At 36.3% G+C, this 25,575-nt stretch overlaps 1 protein-coding gene across 17 annotated transcripts in view; it reads left to right on the top strand.

Annotated features, from left to right (window-relative positions):
- Positions 1–25,575, top strand: part of PPP1R9A (protein phosphatase 1 regulatory subunit 9A) — a 328,575-nt gene that overhangs the window by 258,195 nt on the left and 44,805 nt on the right. For all 17 annotated transcript variants that reach the window (XR_014137296.1, XR_014137295.1, XM_060632500.3 and 14 more), the window contains 4 exons: positions 10,001–10,054; positions 12,652–12,881; positions 14,388–14,484; positions 14,590–14,761. Coding sequence is in view for 15 of the 17 variants with exons in the window: in XM_060632500.3 (XP_060488483.3) it covers positions 10,001–10,054; positions 12,652–12,881; positions 14,388–14,484; positions 14,590–14,761 (553 nt within the window). In the remaining 2 variants the exon portion in view is untranslated. The remainder of the gene's footprint in view (positions 1–10,000; positions 10,055–12,651; positions 12,882–14,387; positions 14,485–14,589; positions 14,762–25,575) is intronic.

Consider the following 25,575-nt stretch of genomic DNA (forward strand, 5'->3'; position numbering starts at 1 on the left):
CTTACTCTTAATATTACTGTGGGAGTCTTTGTCAGTTAATTCATGAGTTTAACCCATTTACATTTACTGTAATCACTTTAATATTAGAACTTAGAGCTGCCACCTTATTTTATGTTTTTCAATTTTCATACTTTCTTCTTGTTTCTTTTTTAGCTTTTACCTACTTGCTATTACACATTCATCAAATTTTTATCTGTTACTTAAAAGTTATACATTTTCATTCTGTTCTAGAGATTACACATGAGTAGTTTTGACTCAGTCATAGGTTATTTTCCTCTAGTAACATAGAATGCAGATCAGTAGCTGTGCCTCCCATTTGACAAAATAATAGCCATAGAATACTCTCCTCTGCCTTTCCTTCTTTCTTCAATTTTTTTTTGTATTTCAGGAGTTTTAGTTACCTATTTTTATAGGCATGCCTTTTACAAAGTAATTAGTTCCACCTCACTTACACTTCTTCCTAACTCTAATGGGATTTCAGTGCTATCCTGATGTTAATTCACCATTATCCTGGTGCTACTATTTTACCACATGGCACCAAAGGTTAAGTTAGTGGCCAGGGTGTCTAAACTTCAGAAGAATGGAATAAAGTGTCCCTGCTTTATTTGCAGATGCAGGTTTACCCAGGTCATATATATAAGATTAAAGATTAACTAGATTGCTGTCTCTCATTCTTGGTTATAGACACTTGATTGCTTCATACTCATTTTTTCCAAACACATCTGGAAACACCTGTTTTCTGTTTCTTAAGTGTTTCTTACAAGTTTTCTTGTTAATTGATGACTGAGACCCTGACACCTATCAAGTCTCCTTTTTTTTTTTTTTTTTCTTTTTTCATTTTTGGCATCTTCAAAGTTGCATCCAGGAAAGGCAGCAAATAGCTTTTGTTAGTGTGTGATGTTGCACTACCCTGGCCATTTTGCCCCTACCTAATTCAGTCATTTTACCTTTATTTTTTTTATTAATTCCATCATTCTGTTATCCTTCGGAATGTTTGATTTCTCTTATTCTAACTTCTGACAATAAATGTTGAATTTACTTTAATTGTTAAATGTTAATTTACTTAATTGTTCAAACATGAAAGCACTTAAAACTATGAATCCCTCTTTGTTTAGCTGTCTTTGGCAACATCTTTCAGCCTCAGTGTGCATTCTTCTTGTTGCCATCATTTTGCAAATAGTCTATATTTTTTATTTTTATTGTTTTCATTTTCTCTTTTATTTCAATAATTGAGGAAACAGGTTTTAATTTATAACTTTTAATTATTAATCCAATGTTTCATTACATTGTGGTTAGATAATATTGTCTACAAGTTTTGATTTTTGTTAAAAAGTGGTGTTTTTGTTATAGATTGATATGCATATTTGTGATAAAAGTAATATTGTTTTCTACCCTCTGTATCCTTGTCATTTTTCCTATTTAACCTAGTAAATTGAGACCCATGTAGTAAAACTACACCTCATTATGTTTTGTGCCTAATAGCTTTGATTATCTATGTTAATGTTATGTTGAAAGCACATAAAATATGACTCAAAGGGTTTTTTGTGTTTAAGTATTCTTTGTTTGATGTTACTAATCTACTTTTGTTTGTAGTTGCTGGATAAACATACTTTTATATACATGTGTACTTTTGTCATGTAAATTTAATTGAAGTACTTTGTTTTATTGTAAATTTTGAAAATGTTATCTTGGAGTCTGCTCTTTTAATAAGAAACTTTAGCAATTTAAATTAATTGTTATAATTATCAAAGTTTAATTTATCTCATCTCATTTATGCTTCATGTTTCCTTTATGTTTATTGATTTTTAGGAAGGATTATCTTCAAGTTTTAAAAAAATAATCTCTATTTCTATGATTTTCAAAGTTAAGAAGAAAACTACCCTTTGAGTGTTCTAAAACAATATAATTTTAATATTTTTGATACAGTATTGGTTTCTAAGACAAGATTGTTATTGAAATATAATTGTCACATTTTAAAAACTTACATATTTTCAATTAGCTTTATAATGATACATACAATAAATAGTTACACTCTTAGCTTACTTAGTTTCAACTCTTAGTCTCTTTACATCAGAATTTCTCATTTCTCAGAGTATATCCTTAAGTAATTTATTAAGTATTTATGCAGGTATAGCTTTCATGAGCTTCCCATACTGAGAATGGAAAAAATCTAATTGTTATGACATAGAAATGATAATTAGTTAGGCTTAATATTTTGCTTCACAACATTTTTTTCCTGACAGTGTTGTAGGGCAGGCTTCACTATTTTGAGTTAGCATTGCATATTGTAAAGGAAAAGTGTAACACCAATCTGGCATTTAGATGCTTGTATTATTTTAGCCTTGTACTTTAAATTTTTATCATAATTTCTTAGAAATAGGCCTCCTTGGGGCGCCTGGGTGGCTCAGTCGGTTGGGCGTCCGACTTCGGCTCAGGTCACGATCTCAAGGTACGTGAGTTCGAGCCCTGTGTGGGGCTCTGGGCTGATGCCTCAGAGCCTGGAGCCTGCTTTCGATTCTGTGTCTCCCTCTCTCTCTGCCCCTCCCCCGTTCATGCTCTGTCTCTCTCTGTCTCAAAAATAAATAAACGTTAAAAAAAAAAAAATTAAAAAAAAAAAAGAAATAGGCCTCCTTTCATTGATTTTTTTTTTTCCTTGTAATCTGCTTTCCTTGTTTTATGTTTGTGTTTTGGTTTGGTTTTAGTTGATTAATATTTTCTTTAGTTCTGTTATTTTTTCTCTGTTGCTGTTTCTTTTCTAGAAACATTTTGTGTTCTATATTAATTATCTTGTTCATATTTTCTTTTCTTTTTTTTCTGTCTGAGGTTGTTCTCAAATGTGTTCTCTCATATCAATGATTCAGTTTTCTGTAGCATTAAATATGCTTTTTACTTCAAATTCCTTTATGCATTTTAGCATTTCTAACATGATTTAATTCTCTTACTACATTTTTGGTTTCCTTATTCTCCATCCATTCCTCATGGTTTTTCACTTTCTCTCCAGCCCAGTATTCTAGAGAGTTACCTTAAAATATTTTTACTTACGGGATACATCATTCTTCCAGTTTACTTACTTATTTGAGTTTTCAAGTTGATATTCTCTCTACCTGCACTTGAAATATTTAGTAATAGTATCAAGTTTGCCTTTTTCTCCTCTATTTATCTGGAAATGAGACAAAAGCCTTTCTGTATAGTCAGCAGCCATCTACTTCTTTAAATTAGGCATCCAGGGGCACTTGGGTGGCTCACTTGGTTAAGCGACTGACTCTTGGTTTCAGCTCAGGTTATGATCTCACAGTTCCTGGGTTCAAGCCCCACGTCGGGCCCCTTGCTGACAGTGCAGAGCCTGCTTGGGATTCTCTCCCTCTCCCTCTACCCCTCTCCCACTTGCTTGCGTATACTCACGTGCTGTCTTTCTCAAAATAAATAAATAACTTAAAAAAAATTATGCATCTCATTTTTAGTCCCACATCAAGAGGACATATCTGTGTGCCGTGTGCCTAGTTTCTGGCCTGGTTGCTATTTTCTGGCAGTCTATCATCTAATGTAGTTCTCTGAATTTAGGTGAGATATTTCTAAATCTTGCCACTCAGTTTTCTAAGTTAAAGGAAAAAAAGATTGTTCCCTGCTCTCAAAATGCTTACTTGACCACCTCTATCTGTACTGCTCCACTTTGGAGCATGTATATGCAGTGTGCCACTCTTCAGCCACCTTCCTGCATTCTCTTCCTATTCTAGTAGTTGTTTTCCGAATGGATGTGAAATACTGAGAGAGTTGGCAAACCTTGTTTGAGGACGATTCCTGGGAAAGGCAGTAGAGGTTGCCCAACTTTCTCATTGGATGGACTCCGGATCTCCAGCAGTCATTGAGGATGGACAAACCATCTTCCTTCCTTTGGATGGAAGCTTGGATAAGTTTTTCTAAATTCAGCTTTGTGACTCTTTCATATTCTAGTACCAGATGTTTTTAGGTTTAGTGTCCATTTGAAGCTGTGAGTTTTTCTTTTGTTTAATGTATTTCACTGGAAATTTAGTGGGAAGAAGGAAGGCGCTGAATCAGAAACTGCTGGTCAGGAGACATTTAAACTCCTTGTCCAGTGTTTTCCTTCACATTCCTCCTCAGAAGTCATGGGAGTCTTGAGGGAAAAATTGGAGTCTAAATATTGTACTATTTCACTTTATTTAAGGCACAGAGAATGTATGAAAAATAATCTAGAGAAAGTTGTAAATGCATTAGATAATAATATAAAGTTATCTCTATGGAACTTTCCATTATCATGTAGAGAAACTATAAAATACTTTATATAAAATAGTTTACTTAGTAGCCAACAGATATTTATTTAAAAAGAAACTGTAATTACATGCTTTCACCTACATCCATTTTCACCTACATCATTAATAACTAGTTTATGAATACCTACTCAGAGAGTGAGCTTGTTGGAGTAGCTCACCCTATGCTACATATGCTGCAATTAGTGTTATCATTCAGATTGGATTATTATACTATTCAATCACCCAACTTCAGCTAATTTTGCATCAGCTATTCCCTGAGAAAACACTTGTTAAAGTAAAGATAGGTACCATATGTAAAGCTTTGAGCAGAAATTATAGTTTCATTCTAATAGCACTCAAGTATAGGCAAAAACAGCTCTCATTCCTTCCTTTGTGGAGCCTACCCTGGCATAGATAAGACAGACTTCAATCAAATAATTACAAAGATAATTCTAAAAATTTTGCTTCTGGTGCTGAAACCACACTTATAAAGTACTGTGCAAATATCACTTATTATTTCACCCTTGTAAAATAAGAACAGAGAATATTGCTGTCATCTGATTATAAAATCTCTAGCACTAGAGATGCCTTAAAATCTTTGCTGCAAATATAGTATTTTGCACTTTTTAAAGACAAATGTTTTCTGTTCTTACACAGGATAGGTAAAGAAAGTACAGAAGTTTAGTCTTACCATTTCTATTTCTGTATGAGGATGTTTCTATTTCTAGCGCAATTATATTCAAATCATATTGATTCAGTGATACGGTTCATGCTCTGGATTCATCTTTTTGAAAGAAAGAAACAAAATATACACAGCAGGTACCCCTGCAGAATGTTATATAAGAGCTACTGTTCTCTGTAGGACGTATATGTTTATTTGTGACTTCCACGGTATTCATGTTAAAAGATGGCAGAAGAGATGAGATTGGTCTTGTAAGCTAAGACACTGATCTGCAATCCTTCACCTTTTCTTTTTACTGATATCCTCGCTTCCCAAGTGTTTTCTCCAAACCTAGATTCTCCGAAGCCCCAGAATTCCAACAGGTGTTTCAGGCTGGGTTTCTGTTAACCCGCCGTGTAGACTTCCTGTCCCTCCAGTCAGTCAGCCTGACCAGTCTCAGGCAGTGATGGACGAACCCCTGGACCTGTCTTTTGGAAAGGTTATTAAGCGCATGGAGAGAGACCTGCTCAAGAATAAGGAAACACCGCTGTCCACCAACTGTGCTTCTTTTGTCAAGTCACTTCATCTCTTTGAAAAGCGGTTTTCTCTTCCTCTGTCCATGAAACGGAGGTATCTCGGTCTCATCCTGCCCATGTGCCAAAGTGGGGATAAGACAAACAGGCCAAAGCCTAAGGTCATGTGACCTGGCTATGGGAATAAAAGATTGATCAGGCCATCTCGGAGCAGGGTCCCTGTGATGTTTCTCTCAGAGTGACCTGGGAACTGCTCTCAGGAGGTCGTGTTTATTAGTCTCCCTACAGTGTTTTGAGAGTAGATTCTGTGTCATGTTCTTGGGTCCTCAGAGACTAGCCCAGCACATAGTCTCATTAAGTAAATGCTAGTTGAATAATGAGAGAGCTGTTTCTTCCTAAGTTCCATGAATAATCACAGCAGCTGATTAAGCACCATTTTTGTATTTCCTGTCAGAACACTCAGAGACTACCAGCAGTGATCCATGGTTTCCAGCTGGAGTAGTACTTTCTCAACTGGGAGGTCACAGTGATGACACAAGCCTCCGAGTTTTTGTGAAGATTAAATGAAAAGTGTCTCCCAAAGCTGATTAGGTACCTGGTGAAAGGGGAAAGACAAGTAGGGAGAGTCAGACCTGAGATATTTTCCACTCCAGCACCTGCTTCTACTGGGAACTTGAAGAAGCCACGTAACTTCTCTGAGCCTCCGAGCCTCTGACCCCATCTGAACAATGAGGTGGACAGTGCCTGTCCTCCTTCCCTTTTATTATTTACAACAATAAAACAGATAAAGGGTCCCACAAATGTAAGAAATTCAGTGGAAAGAACCGTGGACTAAAATGTACAAAGCCTGGCCTTGACACTTACTAGCTCTGCAACTTGTGCTACTGGCCACAGTTTCTTCATGTATAAAAATGAAAGTTCAATTAGTTTGTTCTTCATGCTTTTCCTGTTAATAGAGATGGACTTGCAGAAGTTCTCTTAATACACATACAGGCTTAAAATAATCACGTTTATAATTTTAGGCCTTGTGAATACTAAGAAAACGTTGCACTAAAACTTTTGTCCATCTTCTGAATGATGTCTGAATTTACAGACTTCGTTCCGCTCTCCTGTATCGAAAGAATTCGACTGTACTCAGTAACAGTGCAAGCTTTAGTCAGTGTTCTCACTTTGTTGGTAATGAGTTGTACTCTCTTCTGTCAGTCTGTTTTGGTGAGATGGGAGGGTGGGGTAGCCAGAGATCAACCTGGCTGTTCACAGTTTTACCTGGGTTTGTCCTGCACACCAGTGGATTAAGCTAGTATATGCATTCATAGGAATAAAAAGACTCACTTGAGACAAGAATTACTAGACTCTGCAACCATGACAACCATCTCCAGGCTCTTTCATTTCGTAAATGTCATACCTGTAGTATTTGCAAGGGCCTTGGACTTCTTCCCATCTGGCCTTGGGAAAATGAAAAATGTTCATTTTTCATATGGGAAGCGAGGCCCCAGGGAAGCAGTTTACTAGCAGTCATAACAATTTGAACAAAGAAAATCCAAAGTCCCAAAGTTGCATGCCATATACTTGGTTACCCTACGCGGAAGGGAGTTTAACCACTGAGAAAATAAAATCTGGCACTTCCCCATGGTTGCGGTGTTTGTCGTAAAATCTGCCCTTTTGATTTCTTGCTACTCTTCAAACAGAGCCAGAGGTATTTGTTTTATTTCAGGTGTGACATTTTGTAGCTTTTAGCACTTTTAACTAAGAACTGGTGTTGGGGTAATGAAAAAAAAAAAAAACTAGGTTCTTAAAATCATGCTTGTCTTAGTCTTGGATCACTGTGGAGGTCTTATTCTCTTGTAACCACTGTGCTAAAAGCTTTGCATGGGTTATCTCATTTAATCTTCCAATAAGAAGGTTATGACCTATGAGGAACTGCATTTTCCAGCTGAGGAAAATGAAGGTAAGAGAGGTTCAGTGATTTTCCAGCATCAGGTAGCTAGTTCATGGTAGGCCTGAGATGAATCCCAGCAGTCTAACTTAACTACTCTTCACGCTTGGCCACAGTAGAAAGATCAAGGAGTTGTTCTTGTCACTAACAATTGCAGATCCTTCAAAATCACCTAGACACATGGATTTCCTGGATGCCCATGTGTGCACACTGAAGTATAAGATCTCCGTGGAAAAGAATTCTGATAGCGTGAGGCATGTCTAATATCTAAGTATTTTGCTACTTCTGGTTTTTAGTTTATATTGGTGAGGGAGATTAGCACTAATATTTATTAGAAGGGGAAAGCGTTATCCTCATAGCATAGCAGCTCTTCAATAAATGGATACTGAATTAATCCTATTTTCTAAGGAAAATGGCACTGGATCAGGAACCAGAGATCTAAGTTCTTAGTTGTGGTTTTAACAGCAGTTCACTGTAACAATGTCAGTTTGTATCTACACCCCTTAGCTTTCCACATCTTAAAGGGAGTCCAGAAATATAAGCGTCGGTGATTCTGCAGTGGCATTGTTCACTGTAGGGCTCACAGCTGGAGTATCCACTGGAGTATCTGAGCATTTGAGCTGGGCTGCCTGACACTGTCAGGTCCTGAGAGATTCATCCAGGCTAGGACTTTGGGTAAGCTCAGACCTCATGAACAAGGTGGAAGGGAGTTGCCATGATTTTGGAGCAGCACTTGCTAAGCACGTTGTTGCTCTGAGCAACTCCTAAAGGTTGGTAGGTTGAGCGTTTTGCCACTAGGTCTGTGGAGAGAAACTGAGAGAGCTAGGACTGCCTGTTTGGGGCCTCCTAAAAGAATGACTGCAGCACAGAGAATCCTTCCTCTTTAGAGACTGTTGGTGCACAGAAGCCCCTACGAACCAATAAGGATGAGAGGAGCAAGAGCCACATGGACAAGACTGCAGGAGTCTTCAGATCCGGAGATCAGATCTCCCCCAAGACGGAGAGCAGTGACAGAGCTATAGCAGTGTAGACCTTAGGGACTTCAATATAACAGGAGACCCGAGGAAGGAGCATCCCTCTCCATCCTTCCCATACGCCCTACTAGCTGGGTGAAAACTAGGAAAATGCAGGTTACACACCAAAGAGAGCTGAGGTTTATGAGGTGTCGTGACCTCCAAGGTGCACGTTTCTATCCCTCCATCAACTGACTCGCTTTTTCTGGTAATAAAACCTTAGATGTATTTGATTATGGTAATATTAGACATTTACAGTCCTTCTGGTACAATTCTAAATCCAAAATGCTCTGAAAACTGTTTAAAATAATTTTGTGGGTTGGGGCACCTGGGTGGGTCAGTCGGTTAAGCGTCGGACTTCGGCTCAGGTCATGATCTCACAGTTGGTGGGTTCGAGCCCTGCGTCGGGCTCTGTGCTGACAGCTCAGAGCCTGAAGCCTGTTTCACATTCTGTGTCTCCCTCTCTCTCTGCCCCTCCCCTGTTCACGCTCTGTCTCTGTCTCAAGAATAAATAAACATTAAAAAAAAATTTTTTAATAATTTTGTGGCAAGTTTAACTCATTTGGTAGTAAACCTGACTGAAACAGACAGGATGCTATTGTATACCACACTTAATGAGAAATACCTATGTTTGGTGGCAAAAATATTCGTGTATTTGATCACAGACTGCCTCCACAGACCAAGTTGTGAACAATATGCAATTTATGGAAAATGCATCTTACTGCCTTTCTGAAAGTGGGAGAATTCTGAATTCCAAAATCATCTGTCCTCGAGGATTTCAGAAAAAAAGACTTTCAACCCATAAATTGTTTTGGGGTTTTTTTTTGTAAATTTTGGTGCATTTCTTTATTCCTTAAAGAAATAAATATTTCGTTTGTTCTTCTCACCCTTACAGAGAAAACGAAGTAGGGGGAGGGGAGAAGCAAAACAAATGTAAATGGTGGTTCTCATGCTGATAAACTGTAGCCAAAGCTTTTGGGGGTGTGGGTTCCTCAGTAGGAGTCGGTTTTCGGAGGAGTGAAATCTGGATCTCTACCTTTCCAGCAGTCAAAAAAAAAAAAAAATCACCGATGTCGCTGTGGAACCGCGGCACCGTCGTCTACTGCCTCACAGCTGCCAGCCAGAGCGGTGTGGGAGCTGCTCAGCCTTCTGTGCGTGTGGCTCGCGGGACCATAGCGCCATCTTTCTTCCAGATTTGGAATCGGATCTTCACCCGGCCTCTGGCCGACTTGCCTGCTTGAACTGTGACATCCACAAGACTCTCCGCACCAAGACAATTCCTTGACACTCAGATCGGAAAGGAAGTGCTGCAAAGGGGGCTAGAAAATGTGTTTTCTTTTCTTTGGTCCCCGAGCAATTAAATTCGTAACCTAATCTGTTAGGGAATGTGGGCCATAAACCCTGTGTTTCGTTAGTTTGCACCTAGTGAGTCATTTTACACACCAGACATTTTAATTTACAACCTGCTGCATTGCAGCGCTTTCCTAGGCCTTCTGCTGTGTGATAAGGTATTCTTCTGGCCGCTGAGGCTTAAAAAATATAGATACACTCTCTTAGTTCAGATTTTTTTCTTTCTTTTCAATTTTCAGTTGCAAATCAAACATGCAGTTACAGAAGCAGAGATTCAAAAATTGAAGACCAAGGTAAGCACCATTAAATGGTGTTTGAATTGTACTTTTGAAACTTTGGATGCTATGACTACATTCAACCCTGGGACTAAAGGATTTGTTCCTGTGCATTTGAAAGAGTACAGATGTGAGAGGTTCATTTCCACTGTTAGATAGGTAGACAAACCTGCCAGCGAGAACACCTACCCCGAGGGGGCAAGTGCCACCATACTCCCTCCGTGAAAACAGCACAGTATTTTAAAAATACATATTTACATATTTGCACATATGTGGCCGGTTCCCTCTGAGATTTCCTCGAAGATTAAATATTGTTAAAGGTTCTAGCATCCGAATTACATTTGACCGCTAATTATACTGTTATCATCCAAGCTCTTAGGTTGTATCTCTCTTTATTTATCTTATTTTAAGTAGGTTTAATCATTTATTTATTTTTAGCTTATTCATCAGAGACAATGTATTTTAATGTAACACGTTCTTTTTCATGGAAAAAGATTCCAGTTCTATTAATTAAATATTATGGAATTTAATACAATATGTGAATAATTGACTTGAGGTGCCAGATGCTCCTGGAAATTTTTAGACAAGTTTAGTTTGTATTATTTAAATTTGTGGGAAAAAAACAGTTCATGATAAAGGGAGTATGTATTCTTAGTTTACATATGAAATAATACAAGATTCAAAAGGGCATGTTTAGTTGGTGAATTATAAGGTACTTGTAAATTACTAGAATTGTGTCTAATTTTATCAAATATGTCATTTCAAAGATTTAAAAATGTTTTTGAATTACTTTTAAAATAATATTCTTTATTGTTTTTATGGTCCTTTAAAAATTAAGACATGATTTCTCCCTCACCACTAATGATCTGTTTTCCTGTTCACACTGAACACTTATTTTGTTTTTTCCATGTGTTTTAAATGGAGATGAATTAGCAGGGCTATTTTGGTTAAATGGTATTCTCAGCTAATAACTCTGTAGCTCCTTAGTCAAAACATGTCTATACATCATTCATGGTGTCAGCCAAGCTCTGTGAATAATCATTTTTAAATTAGTAGTGGTTGATAAATAAACAACTTGAATACAAAACATTGCTTAATAAAAGATGCAGTAAAAACCTAGTCCTATTTTAAATTGCTATTGTTTCTTAGCACAGAATGGAAGAATAGACTTTTTTAAAATTGTCGGTTATAATGAGGGGGAAAGAAAGATTTCCCCTGTGGATTGTAAGTGCTTTAACAAAGCTTATATGTTAGACCAAAAACATTTAATTTAGAAAGTCCTATAAATAAGAAGTTTGTATTTTGTTCTTTATTATATTGGCATGTAATATTTATAATAGCTTATTTTACTATGACTCTTTATATCCATGTTGAAAATTGAATTCCTAATTTTGAAATATTTTTTTTTATTTTTGACTTTGTAATCTGTTTTGTCAATGCATTTAGTTTAAAATATACATATATATACATATATATGTATTTGCTGAATGTGGTATGGTTTGGGGATGTCTTAGATTTTGAAAATTGTTAGTTGATAATAACTCCGCATCCTTTTGAATTGGAAAAGAAGCATGTGAAATAGGTGAAGCACTAGTTTAAAGGTCAGTTATTGTGAATAAATGACCTTTGACCCCTCACCTAACTGATCAGACTTGAATTTCTGTAGAAATAAGGGGGTTGGACTAGTTTACTATCTTATTCCTAAGAGTCCCTGGAAGCAGAAACACAGAAAGCTTCCTTTCTGTTTCATGGGAGGGATTTAAAATAATTCAGCAATAATTTATATTTTTACTTTCAGTATCTTTTATACTTTCATGCAAATTGTAGCTTATAAGGCTCTGGAAATTCAGAACACTGTCAGCAGAATAATGAGCTACAGACTATGTTCATGTCAATTGAAATAAGGGATGCCATCATATTATTAAAAGGGATAAAAACGAAGTGAAGATAACTAACATTTATCAGATTATGGCCAGGAGCGGTTCCAAGTATGGCGTTGTGTTACATCACAGTTCTGTCTTATAGGTAATATGCTGGAGTCTTAGAGAACTTCAGTTAGCTGCTTAAGGTTTAAAGGCCAACAATAATGGCAGAGCTGGGATTCAACTCTAGACTGAATGACTCCAGAGACACCCCCTCCCCTCATAACTATTAGGCCAAACTGTACTTCTGCCCTTCTCTCCTTCTCAGCATGCCTCTCCTCCTTTCGCTTTTTAGTTATTTTTTTTGTATGTAATTATATGAAGAAAAAAACTCTAAAAGAAAGTACACTGAAGTTCATCGGATAGAATCAGTCAGACTCTAAAACATTATTTATTTACTGTTCATAGAATTTCAAACCACGTGGTGTGATGGAAAGATCATGGGAGTTGAAATCAAATCCAGGCTGTATTATTTATCAGATGTGTGACCTTGGGCAAGCATTTCAATTTTCAAGGCTACCATTTTATAATTTCTGAAATGCTGCAAATACGACTTGCTCTTCTCATCTCAAGGTTCTAGATGATTAAGTATATGTGACAACAGAACTTAATTTAAAACATACTATAAAGACATGAAGGATTTTTGCTACAGAATACCCAGATTATCCTTATCTTGACATTTGCTTTCTCCAGCTGCAAGCAGCAGAAAATGAGAAAGTGAGGTGGGAACTAGAAAAAACCCAACTCCAACAGAATATAGAAGAAAATAAAGAGAGAATGTTGAAGCTGGAGAGTTACTGGATTGAGGCTCAGACGTTATGCCACACGGTGAACGAGCACCTCAAAGAGACTCAAAGCCAGTATCAGGCCTTGGAGAAGAAATACAACAAGGCAAAGAAATTGATCAAGGATTTTCAACAAAAGTAAGCAGCTTCTAATGACTAAAGAATAGATGTGTGCATCTAAAGAAGGTGTATATCCCATCATTTTGTAACATTTAGTAGAACAGAAAAAATAATCTTGGTTATCCCTTTAAGAAGCATAGTTAGAAAGCATAGTTTTGGAAATCACTTCTATGGTGTTTTCATGTAAGATAATATTTTGTTTATTTTACAGTTTTTTGGCAGTCGGTTATCTCTGGATTTCTTTTTGATAGTCATTCCTAGTAACTATGAAAACATTTAAATTTCTGTCCTTTTCGAAACAACTCTGTGACCAAGAAGCAAGAAGCCCAGTTGAAGTCACGCACACCCACCGTACATACAGAGAGGGCAGCAATTGGGCCTTGATGAGGCTGCTTCTGTCTCTGTTAGAATCAGCAACTGCAGAATTTTCCCACTTCAGATGGTGTCAATACTGACTAGCAAGACCCCCTGCCCTGCCATTTTCTCTTTCTCAGCTGTCGAGAGAAAACACAAGGGCCTCAGTCCCCTGCAGAAGCAGAGTCCTGGCACTACACTCTGCTTTTGCATTTTAACAGCTCTTTCCACACTCATGCTGCTTTGCTTCCCTCTGTTGGATTTTGGTGTAATTTCAGGGAAATTTTTACTGCATTTTTTCATCAGTTTACTTCTGGCCAGTTAGAACAACAAAAAGCAGTGCCGGTACCCTTCCCCATGCCAAGCCTTAGAAGCTAAGTGTATGCATAAGATTCATAATGTCTCTGTCATTTCCTATCACAGAAAGAATGTTTTTAATATTTAAAGGAGATTGCTATAAAATGTTTGTTAAAAAGGGAGAAATTACCCTTTGTGATCATGAATTCAGTACATCACTATTTTAACCCTTCTTGCCAAAAATAGTATACCTAATTTTATTTCATGAAACAACCTTATAACAAGCATTGCCAAATTTTCAGGTTGTAGTCCAGGCTCTCAAAATGGAGATATTTTCTCCCTCTCCCCATATTATCCTCAGGTGTATAGGCGACAGCTCCCCTCCTCCCCCTTGCAGCGTTTCTGACCCACCCAACCCTTCACCACTGTCATTCACAGAAGGAAAATTATAATTATCTTTTGTAAACTCTTACCATCCAGTTCTATCAGCTTACTAAGCATATGACTTTGTTAAGTGTGGAATTATAACTACATGACGTGTAATTATCTCCACTAAACTTACCCAAGGTGGGTCATTAGTCCAGTAGCCTCTCTCTAGATCTGTCTGGGTGTTTTAGAGTCAGGAGTTACAAATGAAAATCACAGTAAGCAGATTCAAAGCATTTTTCCTTACTTTGAGATCCATTAAAATATTTTATTTGCTTTCATTACTAGATACCTTTTTTTTTCTAACTATGATTGAGTTTTGTCTATTTAAATAGCTGTCCAGTTATTTATCCCACTGTGCCATTTATTGCTTCAAATAAGAATGTTCACATGTCTCCTCATTTATTGGGTATCTGATGCAATCAGATCTTTTATTTTCTTCTTAAGAGAACTTGATTTCATCAAAAGACAGGAAGCAGAAAGAAAGAAAATAGAAGATTTGGAAAAAGCTCATCTTGTGGAAGTTCAAGGTCTGCAAGTACGGGTGAGTTATGTGCTTGGGACTACTAAGGAATAGGATGGTTTTGCTTAGTACTTGGAGAGGAGTGCTGGCTTAGAGTTTCATGGATGGATTTTTTTTTTCCCTTAGATTAGAGATTTGGAAGCTGAGGTGTTCAGACTACTGAAGCAAAATGGGACTCAAGTTAACAATAACAACAACATCTTTGAGAGAAGAACATCTCTTGGTGAAGTCTCTAAAGGAGATACCATGGAGAACTTGGATGTCAAGCAGACATCTTGTCAAGATGGCCTAAGTCAAGGTTTGTTTAACCTACCGCAAAAATTGTTTTTAATGACTGTAAAATTTGGCTTTATATTCTTCTTTTTCCTTCCCAGAGATTTAAAAGTTGAAAAATCTTTTCTGCCATGGGAAAGAAAAAAGGTTTATCAAAATAAGAACCTATTATTTCTTTCTTGTTTTATCAAAACTCAATGATTTCATGTAAGGAAATAACAAAATTGAAACTTAAGGCAAGCCAAGTGTTTTTAAGCCATCATAAAATTGATAGACTTAATAAACTACCTTAAAAAAATAAACTACCTTAAAATGATAGTTCGCCCCGTTGGGTGAAGCTATACTACTTATGTATTAATAAGTAAAGCTTCCGAGTTATTAGAATGAAGATCTTTTTCCTAACACCAGAAGGCTGATTACCTACTTCTGGTACTTGGAATTCATTGAGTTAAGAAGTTCTGTATCGTTTTATGCTTTTACCTTGGTGTCCTTATGTACACTTCCCATTCTTTCCTGTCAAAGACCAAATAAGATCGAAATGCTGGAAACATTTTCTGTTGTAAATGTTTGTCTTGTTTTACATATCTACCATAAATCAGTCACTTACTTTCTTGCACAGACACACATCCATACGTAGGTTGTGTGTATATGAATGTGAATGAATGTTTTAATATTTGTGGTATATTTATAAATTAGAAAATGTATAAGAATTTATCAAGATAAATACACAGGAGTATATAAAACCTTTGGTTTCATCTTTTAAAGTTTGTACCTAGTGGTCCTCGGAAAAAGCGAAAATAAAACAATGTTGTGAATTAGCATTGTCATCTTAGGACAGACAGCTTACAGTCGGTGATTTGCCATGCAGTAAAACTGTCACTAATGACCTATTTAATTCTTTGATGATCTTTCTCACATATTAAAAGTCTCCAACGAGACTTTCCTGATACACAAGGGCTCATTAACACAAGTTAATGAACTTTTAGAACTAAACTCGTAGCCATGAAAAATGAAAAGTGTTGGACATCTTCCTTCAGAGTGAGATCTAGAGATTTGAGACCAATTTACTGCATTTATATCTTTTTGTGAGGCTTTCCCTTGATAAAATATGACGTGCACACGACGCCTCTTGGGCAGCTCTAAGAGGAGTATTTGGCACCAGCATCACCGCTAACCGAAGACCTGTGTGTCTTCGGGAAGGTCACTCAGCGTCTCTGGGTTGGCTTTACTCTGTATAATATAAAAATAGTAACGCATCTTTTTTCTTCACACCAACATGTGTTCTGAGGTTATATGACTTAGTCCCTGAGGTGAATAAAAGCAAATTTATTAGAGCTTTTATAGGATTCTGGTTTTTGTATCTGGAACTCTATAAAGATTGATTTCTAAAGACAAATGCCAGAAAAAAATTAGTTTCTTTTTGAATATTTTAATTAAATTGTAGTTTGTAGTAAACATGTATTTCTACTGTGGCATGCACCAAGTATGATCAGTAACCAGTAGCTTTCCAATGTTCAATTCATTTCTGTTCATTTCTTTCAATTCAGAAATCTGTATCTTCTCAAACATATAATTAATGTTATTTATTAAATTATGTGAGTACAGAAGATAAACAAACTATACTATTAACACGCTGCTTTGGATCAAAACCTTATATTTCTTCTGAACCCTTTTCCTATTCTACACCCTCCATTTTGCCACATAATTATCAGTTTCCCTAGCAACACTGTCGGTTCACAGTGAGATGCAGAGACTACTAATTCTTACTGAAACCAATCCATGCTTGTGCGGTTGAGGTAGAATCAGTCATCTTAGACATTAGCAGCATACATATCAAGCGGCGCTCTTCCAGTTTTGCTGCCGAGGACAGTCAGTGATAAATCTCCTTGAATTTCAATTGCTTGATCACATAAACTAAAATGGCTTGGTCAGTAGCTAGATAGGAATGCTCTGGAAAGCACTTTTCTAAATTGATCCTTTGCGTCTGTTGCTAGGGAACGCTGAAGACCTAGAGGTTTGGAAAAGGAAGTAAACTGCGGACCTGACACAGGCCATTTGACATTTCAAGATCCACACTCCCCCCCTGCCCCCCCCCCTCCACCTTTCTGCAACAAGATAGGTACAGCAGTTGCTGTCAGTTCTGTTAGTTTCTGCCCCTTAAATACAGGGCCTTTTCTCCCCACTTCCTGTGGACTGTCCAGTTCTGACTTGCTTTCTGAGCACTGGAGTGTTTTATTGATAGGGTGAGTGCTTTAGCATATTTTTAGGCCTTGAGGCAGCTCAGTGAAGTAAAAGGATTATCATTTAAAGTCAATGAAAAATTATGTTAGAATGAAATAGTGAAAGAAGGAGAAAAGAAGGAGAGAGTGAAGGAGGCAGAAAGGGAGGAGGAGGAGGAAAGGAAGGACACATAAGCAGCCATTTCTTCACAGCACTCATGTTCTTCCAGGAATGGGCTTCCCAAATGAGGAGGGATTAATTACGTGACTCTCAACATTGAAGTATTGTAAGTTTTTAGAGTGATAAAATCGTTTTTAGGCCATGCAGAAGTTTACCACAGTTACAGTTCTATTTGAGCACCATTTGTGTGCTTCTCTCTATAAACCAAGCCTATCCAAGTATCTCATTAAAATTTTGATAGAATATATATACAAATCCATAACTTAATATCCTCTAATATATTTTTCTTATCATAATACATAAAAGAAATAGAACAGTTCTTTTCACCAGGAGCCATGACAAATCCTTATTAAGGATTATTACTTAATTATTAAGAGTTATTAATTAGCACTTATTTATTAAATAAACGCATTATTTTTCTTGTGTTCTGAGACATGAAAAGTAATTATTTTGCCCTCCTACCTTGTTTTATGTTAGTCATTTCTTTTTCTTTTTTTTTAAGTTTATTTATTTTGAGGTGGTGTGGGGGGAGGCAGAGAGGGGGGGAGAGAGAGAAAGAGAGAGGGAGAGAGAGAATCCCAAGCAGGCTCCTTGCCATCAGCACAGAGCCAGATGTGGGGCTTGAACTCATGACCCATGAGATTATGACCTGAGCTGAAGTCAAGAGTCAGATGCCTAACCAACTGAGCCACCCACGCACCTCTTGTATTTGTCATTTCTTAGTGCCTCAGTAGTGCTGGTCTATGTAAGAGTTCTCTACCGTGTATCCAAGGGCCCTTAGTGACTAGAAATGTCTGTGACTATCCAGGTTTTTAAGTCAGGATTAGAATAAGAGCAGAGAACAGTCATGTTAGAGAGATCTTGGTAGAAAAGGGTTGTATTCCTAGTTTGATTAAATTCCCTGGAGATCACTTTAACGACATGCGCTTCCTGCACTTTAGAAATTCCAGGATCCTTAAGATGAAACTGTTTTCATCTTCAAATATTTCAAAGGCTCTTTTGTGAAAGTTTATGCATATTCCATAGAGATAATGAAAGAAAGACTAAAACTAATTGATAAAAGTTACATATGAAGGCAGATTATGATTATCCTTCCTCGAGAGGTTAAAAGTAAGTTTGATACCTTTAGAAAAGTATTTTGAACCCTGAAAGCCTAGTGGCATACTGACTAGTAAGAAGAAAGATGGCTCCGGGGTAGAAAGAACAGTGTTTGTCCCTGCTAACTATACAACAAGGCATGTAACTTGCAGGATTAAGGATGGAGAAGATTAAGTATTTGGCATAGGACAAATACATACATGATACATTTTAAGAGATGAGAGGGAGTTTGAAGAAAAGGGAAAAAAATGAATAAAATTAGAATGATTTTTTTTTTCTGATTCATAGACTTTATGTTAAAGAATGAGACCTGATGTTAAAGGTATGCTACAGGGTATTCTTGGACTAAAAGTAGGCTTTGAATACCTGAAGAAGAATTCATACTTGTTTCTGTAAGCACCATGACCCATTGATACTTTGGAGGCTTAACAGGAACTGGGTCACTTATAGGTTTGTAAACGTAGTTCAAGTATCTCTGTGAATTTTGGGTATTACTACCAAATGCTTCTTCTTTCTCATACACACTTAGCCATTGGGCCACTAGAGAACACTGAATGTTATTTTCCCTAAAGTGTAAACATGGAAGATTATATAAAGCGTTTTATTCATAGTTCTTTAGTTACTTACCATTCCGTAGCTCTAATAAGAACTGTGCCAGAAGTCTTTTTCTTCACATGGAAGAAATGGACTGAAGGTGCAATATGGCAGATTGTAAGAAAGTCTAGACTTTCAGCATAAATTGTATCTGGAATTAATTACTGAAACCTGGGTGTCTTTAAAAAAAATATTTCTCAGCTACTCTCCAGGTAATTTAAGTATATCCTGGATAAAGGAGTATAAGGATATGAAAATAATACCTTCTCGCTTCCTCTCCTTTCCTTTACACTTTTTCCACAAAATGGTTTGACTGTTGCAATAAAGCTCTAGATTTCCTAAAAGTACATCCCTAAGATGGTAGTCTGCACCTGAATCATGGACCCAGGATGCTTGGTCTGAAACCTAGGCCTTGTGGACATGTCAGTGGAACTCTGAGCCTGCTTAGATATTCAAGCCAGTCAATTCTCTGATCATCAGGCCCCACCCACATATATTCGCTTATTGTGAAACAGCTGTTAGCTTATTGGTTTGCATGAAATCTGATTTCTCTGAATTCAATCACTTCTTTGAAATTTACTCTGATTTAAATAAAGTCTTTATCAGGAAGAACCATGTAACCAGATGCCATTAAGAGTGTCTACCTTTTTTACCCATGTGTTTTTATCCTTATACTTCATTCATTCATATATTGTCTAGAAGTAACTTGGGGAGACACCTTTATATGACAGGATTGGATAAATTGATAGTGGCAAGATAAGAAAAAACAATAAGGATGAGGAAAGAGTGGAACCAGAAATACTGCAAGTATTTATACCATGCTTATAGTATTTCTGAGGCAAGGCCTTTTATCTGGCTCTCAGCTTTCTAGTTGTCAGAAGGCGAGGGGGAAACCATTGTTCATTACATCATTCACAGTGTTCCTAAGATAAAAAAAACAAACCATTTGCTTAAGTGAAGTACAACCATTGGCACAAATAATGAATGATTTGGAGCAAAAGTGATATTAATATTAACATCCTTAATTGGTGATTGTTATTTGGACATTTTCACACAGTGGCCTTCAACGTTAGACTAATGGCATCACACAAATGTATAATGTAGCGTTGTGTAAAACTAGTTTAAATTATTGGGGAGAGGATGAATAAGACATGACAGTACTTAGCTGTTAATCTAGTTTGGTGCTCAGGTGCTCTTTCATGTATATCAGACAAATTTAGTAACCATGTTTAAAACTTCTAGAATGTATTACTGAGAGAGAATGTTAAAAAAAATCTCACCCTATAATTGTTTTGGTTTCTTTTGGTTTTGTCAGTTTTTGCTTTATATGTTTGAGGTGATGTTAGTAGGTACATATACTTTAGAATTGTCGTATCTTCTTTGGCAGATTGACCTTTGATCTTCAGAGAATGTCTCTATTTTTGGTAATTCACTTTAATGTCTACTTTGTCTTATATTTAAAGAGCTATATCGGCTGTCTTTTGGTTAGTGTTTGTATGGTATATAATTTTCTTCTACTGTGTACTTTCAGTGTCTTTTGTAAACAGCATATAGTTGGGTTTTTTTATTACAATTTCTCAATCTCTTTAAATTTTCCCAATTCTTTATTTTTAAGATGCGTTTAGAAAGTTGTTATTTAATTTATTTACTTATATGTTGAGTTTAAATCTAAGCTCTTACTATTTGTTTGTAATCTAACAAAAACATCCTTGTTATTTTTATCTGCTTTCTTGCTTTCTTTTGGGTTAGTCAAGTGCGGATGTTTTTCTCCAACTTACTCTTTTCTTATATTAACTTTTCTTCTTTTTGTGGATACCTACAGATATAGTTTAGAATATTTGCAGAAGAACATGTCCTGAATATTCATTAATATTTTTCCCATTCAACTGATTATTTTTTTAATCCTCAGACTTTATTGGTATGATTAAAAACATTCTCTTAAATGATGACAGAATTTATGAACATGAAAGAATATTGGTGACTCTCCCTTATAACCAGTATTTTAAATTTGAATATTTGATATTTGCCAGCTGTATTGCTAGTCCTTCCTTATTTTATTAAAAACAATCCATTTATTGGTTCCATGTGAAGTCCTAACAATTATTTTTTAGGGGAATGAGTCCCTACTGCAATTGGATATAAAAAAAATATCTTTCATAACACCTGAAACTAATATAACACTGTATGTTAATTATACTAGAATTAAAAAAAAAAAAAAAGTCTTCTGCAGTTGGAGTGTGACCTGCATTACTGAGTAAAGAGTTAATAAAATTCTTCAAAAAGTTGGGGTTTGGGTTTTTTTTTAAATTCTTTTTATACACTACAGGTGTTGTAGTTCTTAAATGAGCTTTTAATAAATACTGAGTGGCAATAAGTTAGAGTTTATACACCTTGGCAAATGCCTAGGGTATGGTTTTCTACGTAACTAATGGATTACAGGTCTGTATATTTAACAAACAGTTAAGCTGCAGATGGGGTTAATATATTTTTATAAGACTTAAGCTGTGTAACACAGTTTTGTTCTGGAATAGAGTTCCTTTTCTACTCTAAGGTAGGCAGAGTAAATACCCACTAGCTGGCCAGGATTCTCATCATTAAACAAACAAACAAACACCCTACTTATTCACAGAGATAAATACTGAATCCAGAAATGTATTTTATATACATTTGTGTGTGTGTATATATATATATATATATATATATATATATATATATAATGTATTTACAGGAGAAACATACATAATCATCTTCTTAGATGAAGACATTTAATGAAGTTGAACACTTATTCACAATCAAAAGTTTATTAAACTAGAAATACAAAAGTTTATTAAACTAGAACTTTCTTAACTTGATATGTGAAGCTAACAAGTCTATCAAGCATCAGATTAAGTGGTGAAATGTTAAAATCAAGAATTTCCTTTAAAAAAATGAAGAATACTGTTAACATTTCACCGCTTAATGTACTATGACCTCTTGTATTCAGTGTTGTCCTAGTAAGTACCAGACAAGCAAAAGAAGTAAAAGATATAAGGAATAAAAAGAAAGAAGCATAATTATTATTATTCACTGATAATAAAATTGAATACATAAAAAATGCTCAAGAATGCAGATTATTATAATTAATAAGAGTTTAGCAGGATGGATGGCTCCAAGAATCATTATATATATCCATTAATTCTAACAAACAGAACATGTTATTTTTGTACAAGCCATTTAAAATAGCAACAAAAAGTATAAGGTAGCTGGTATAAATTTAGCAAAAGAAGCTCAAGACCCACGATAAGACATTCAAGAAGACCTATATAAATTGGAAGAGGTAGGAAACCTCAATATTGTAAACATGCCATAATGCCATATTAACCTATAGGTTTCATTCAGTTCTGTTGAGAATTTGAACAGGGCTTTGTTTTTGATGTTTGGAACTTGGCAATTTTTTTGTTTTTTTTTTTTAATTTTTTTTTTAACATTTACTCATTCTTGAGAGAGAGAGAAACAGACAGAGTGTGAGCAGGGGAGGGGCAGAGAGAGAGGGAGACACAGAATCCTAAGCAGGCTGCAGGCTCTGAGCTGTCAGCAAGGAGCCTGATGCAGGACTCGAACTCATGAACCACAAGATCATGATCTGAGCTGCTTAACTGACTGAGGCACCCAGGCGCCCTGGTGAATTGTTTCTAAAATGTGTATGGAGGAAGAGCCTGGCCCAGAATAATCAGGATATACTTGAGGAAGGATAGTGTGAGGGAGCTTGTTCTCTCAGATGCTGAGATTCATTATAAAGTAAAAGTGATTAAGGTAGTGGTATAGTCTCAGTAATTGACAAGTAGACCAGTACAACAGAGTTGAGTCCAGAAACTGACCCATTCATGACAATTTGAGACTAATGTAGAACTGACACTGAAGAATAGTGGGGAAAGGATGGACTAATAAATGGTGCTAAGAATATCGACCATTTACATGGAAAAAAAATAAAATTGGATCCAACCTCCTATCATTCATGAAATAGATTCCAAATGGATTAAAGTCTCAAATATGAAAGGCAGTATTTCAAACTTTTTGAAGAAAATGTAGGAGAATGTGTATATGATTTAAGACACAAAAATTCCAAATCATAAGAAAAATTTATTAATTTGACCACAGTTATATTAAGAAAACCTGATCATTAAAAGACACTATAGTATCTTTATAAAGAACATGGAAAGAGATGCCAGAAAATGAGAGAATATATTTGTAGCCCATTTAAGGAAAAGATTGTTATCCAGAATATGCTCAGAACTCACAATGATCATAGGAGAACACAACTAACATAAAAGAAAAATGGACAACTACATAAGCAATCAATTCACAAAAAAGGAAAAGTAGACTTTGGTAAGCATTCAATCTCATTAGTAAAAAATAAAATGATTTGCGGGGCGCTTGGGTGGCTCAGTCGGTTAGGCGGCCGACTTCGGCTCAGGTCATGATCTTGCGGTCCGTGAGTTCTAGCCCTGCGTCGGGCTCTGTGCTGACAGCTCGGAGCCTGGAGCCTGCTTCATATTCTGTGTCTCCCTCTCTCTGACCCTCCCCTGTTCATGCTCTGTCTCTCCCTGTCTCAAAAATAAATAAACGTTAAAAAAAATTTTTTTTAAATAAAATGATTTGCAAATATAAAATTTCACGGTAATATGTGATAGCCAGCACAAAAGAAAACTCATACAACTATTTTGCTAAAGCAGTTTGGTATTATCCAGTAAAATGAAAGGTATGCCAAGTCTGTGGCCCACTAAGTTTACTTCTACATGTATATATGCTTTCAGAAGTTCTTGCAATGTGTACCAAAAGACAGGGGTGCCTGGGTGGCTCAATCAGTGAAATACTTTTGTGAAATAACTAGGAGAAAAAACAGGGGCTACAACTAGAAATGAGGCATAGAGAGGGCTTCAAAAATACTAATTTTACTTTTTAGGCTTGATGGTAGGAACATGGGTGTCTTTTTCCTTCTTTTTCTATATGACTTACATATATGGTATAATTTTTATGTAAATAAGATATTTTAAAGGAGAACTTTTTAAGTAGCATAATTGAAAGGTAAGAATGAGGAAAACCACAAAAGATTTTTGGGGACTTATAAAATTTAAGGCTTAATAAGGGGGAAAAATGCCAACACCAAGCAGACATTTACAACAATAAGGAGGTTCCTAAGGTCACTGGACTCCTCCAAGAAATCATTTTATCCTGAGGCTGTAATCATATGTTGTCTTTGTCCTTTTTGCCTTTCCCTGAGCCCTCAATGTTAGTGGCTCTTTTCAGATACCTGTGGATATGAATCCGGGCTAGACCCCTACCACATTTGATTTATTTTCTAACAGAGTCCGAGAGTACATTAAGCATTCACTTTTAGCATTGGAACCCAGGATTTTAAAATAAGGTTAAAGGCATGATTAAAGCCAGAATTCATTAAATGGAAAGTCATTAAAAGGAAAGTGAATGCTTGAACTACATTATCAGGAGTGTCTTCTACAAGAGCATTAGATACAGAGCAATGAGGTAATTATTCCATGCTGTCACATTGTTTAGTTCTAAATTGGAGCAGGAGAGAATTCTGGAGTGGATTCAAGCTTGTTTTTATCATGCATACAGATATAATTTCTTGGTAAACTTTCATCATTTTCATTTTTCCTGAACAAATCATTTTCAGCAACTTTTAATCCCTGATAAATAATTTTGACCATGAAATATTATTGAGTTGCACTAATTAAAGAGTGAACATTCCCGGTAAATCACTATGGAAAATTTTAATGAACAAGCCAAATGAATGAGAAATCAATACTTATTGATTGTTTTCTGGCATATCATTAGAGCCAAAATCTGTTCTCTTAATCAAAAAGCAAAGCACCTAAATTGCCTGTCTAGTTTTTTGCAAGTTTTGCATCTGTCTTTGTGTAAGTCATTAAGACTTTTGTTGCCAAATCAAGGAGGCATTCAGCAGGAGGTATTCAGTTGCAAAATGACAACTCTCCTTGGTTTCTATTTCTCACCGCCTCTCTATAAGTTCACAGAAGTCACCAGACCCTTCAATCCAGTGAGGTATGCATTCGTACTAGAAGATATCTGAAGTTGTTTTGATAGAAAACAAGTTATTTTGTCAGAAAGAGCTTAAGCTTAGTAGTTTTCTATCCATTGTAGGAAAAGCAGACTGCTTTATATTTTGACTTTTAAATTTTGTTTGCTTGGAATTAAACTATAGGGTAGATTATGATCTTCTGGAAGTAAAGGCCATTTTGTTTTGTTAATTTTTTAACGTTTATTCATTCCCCACCCCCCCCTCGAGACACAAAGCAAGCAAGCATGGGAGGAGCAGAGCGTGCACACACACACACACACACACACACACACACACACACACACACACAGAATCCAAAGTAGGTTCCAGGCCCTGAGCTGTCAGCACAGATCCTGATGCAGAGCTCGAACTCATGAACTGTGAGATCATGAACTGAACCAAAGTCTGCCGCTTAACCGACTGAGCCACCCAGGTGCCACATGATAGTTTTAACTCAAATGTGAGATATAGCACCTTTTCAAGGAAACTTGACAAGATAGTTGTATCCTGAAGTGTTTCTTACATTTTATAGACAGTGCTCTGGTTCACCATGAAATTCTAATCACACAGACTGGAAGATACTGTATAGTTATGCTGAGGTAAAAATAACTGTGAAAAACAGCCTGGGAAGTCCAGATGGGAGGATGCAAAAGAATATGCTGCCCGAG

The sequence above is a fragment of the Panthera onca genome, chromosome A2 (genome assembly GCF_046562875.1).
Source record: "Panthera onca isolate mPanOnc1 chromosome A2, mPanOnc1 haplotype 2, whole genome shotgun sequence".
Taxonomy (NCBI): domain Eukaryota; kingdom Metazoa; phylum Chordata; class Mammalia; order Carnivora; family Felidae; genus Panthera; species Panthera onca.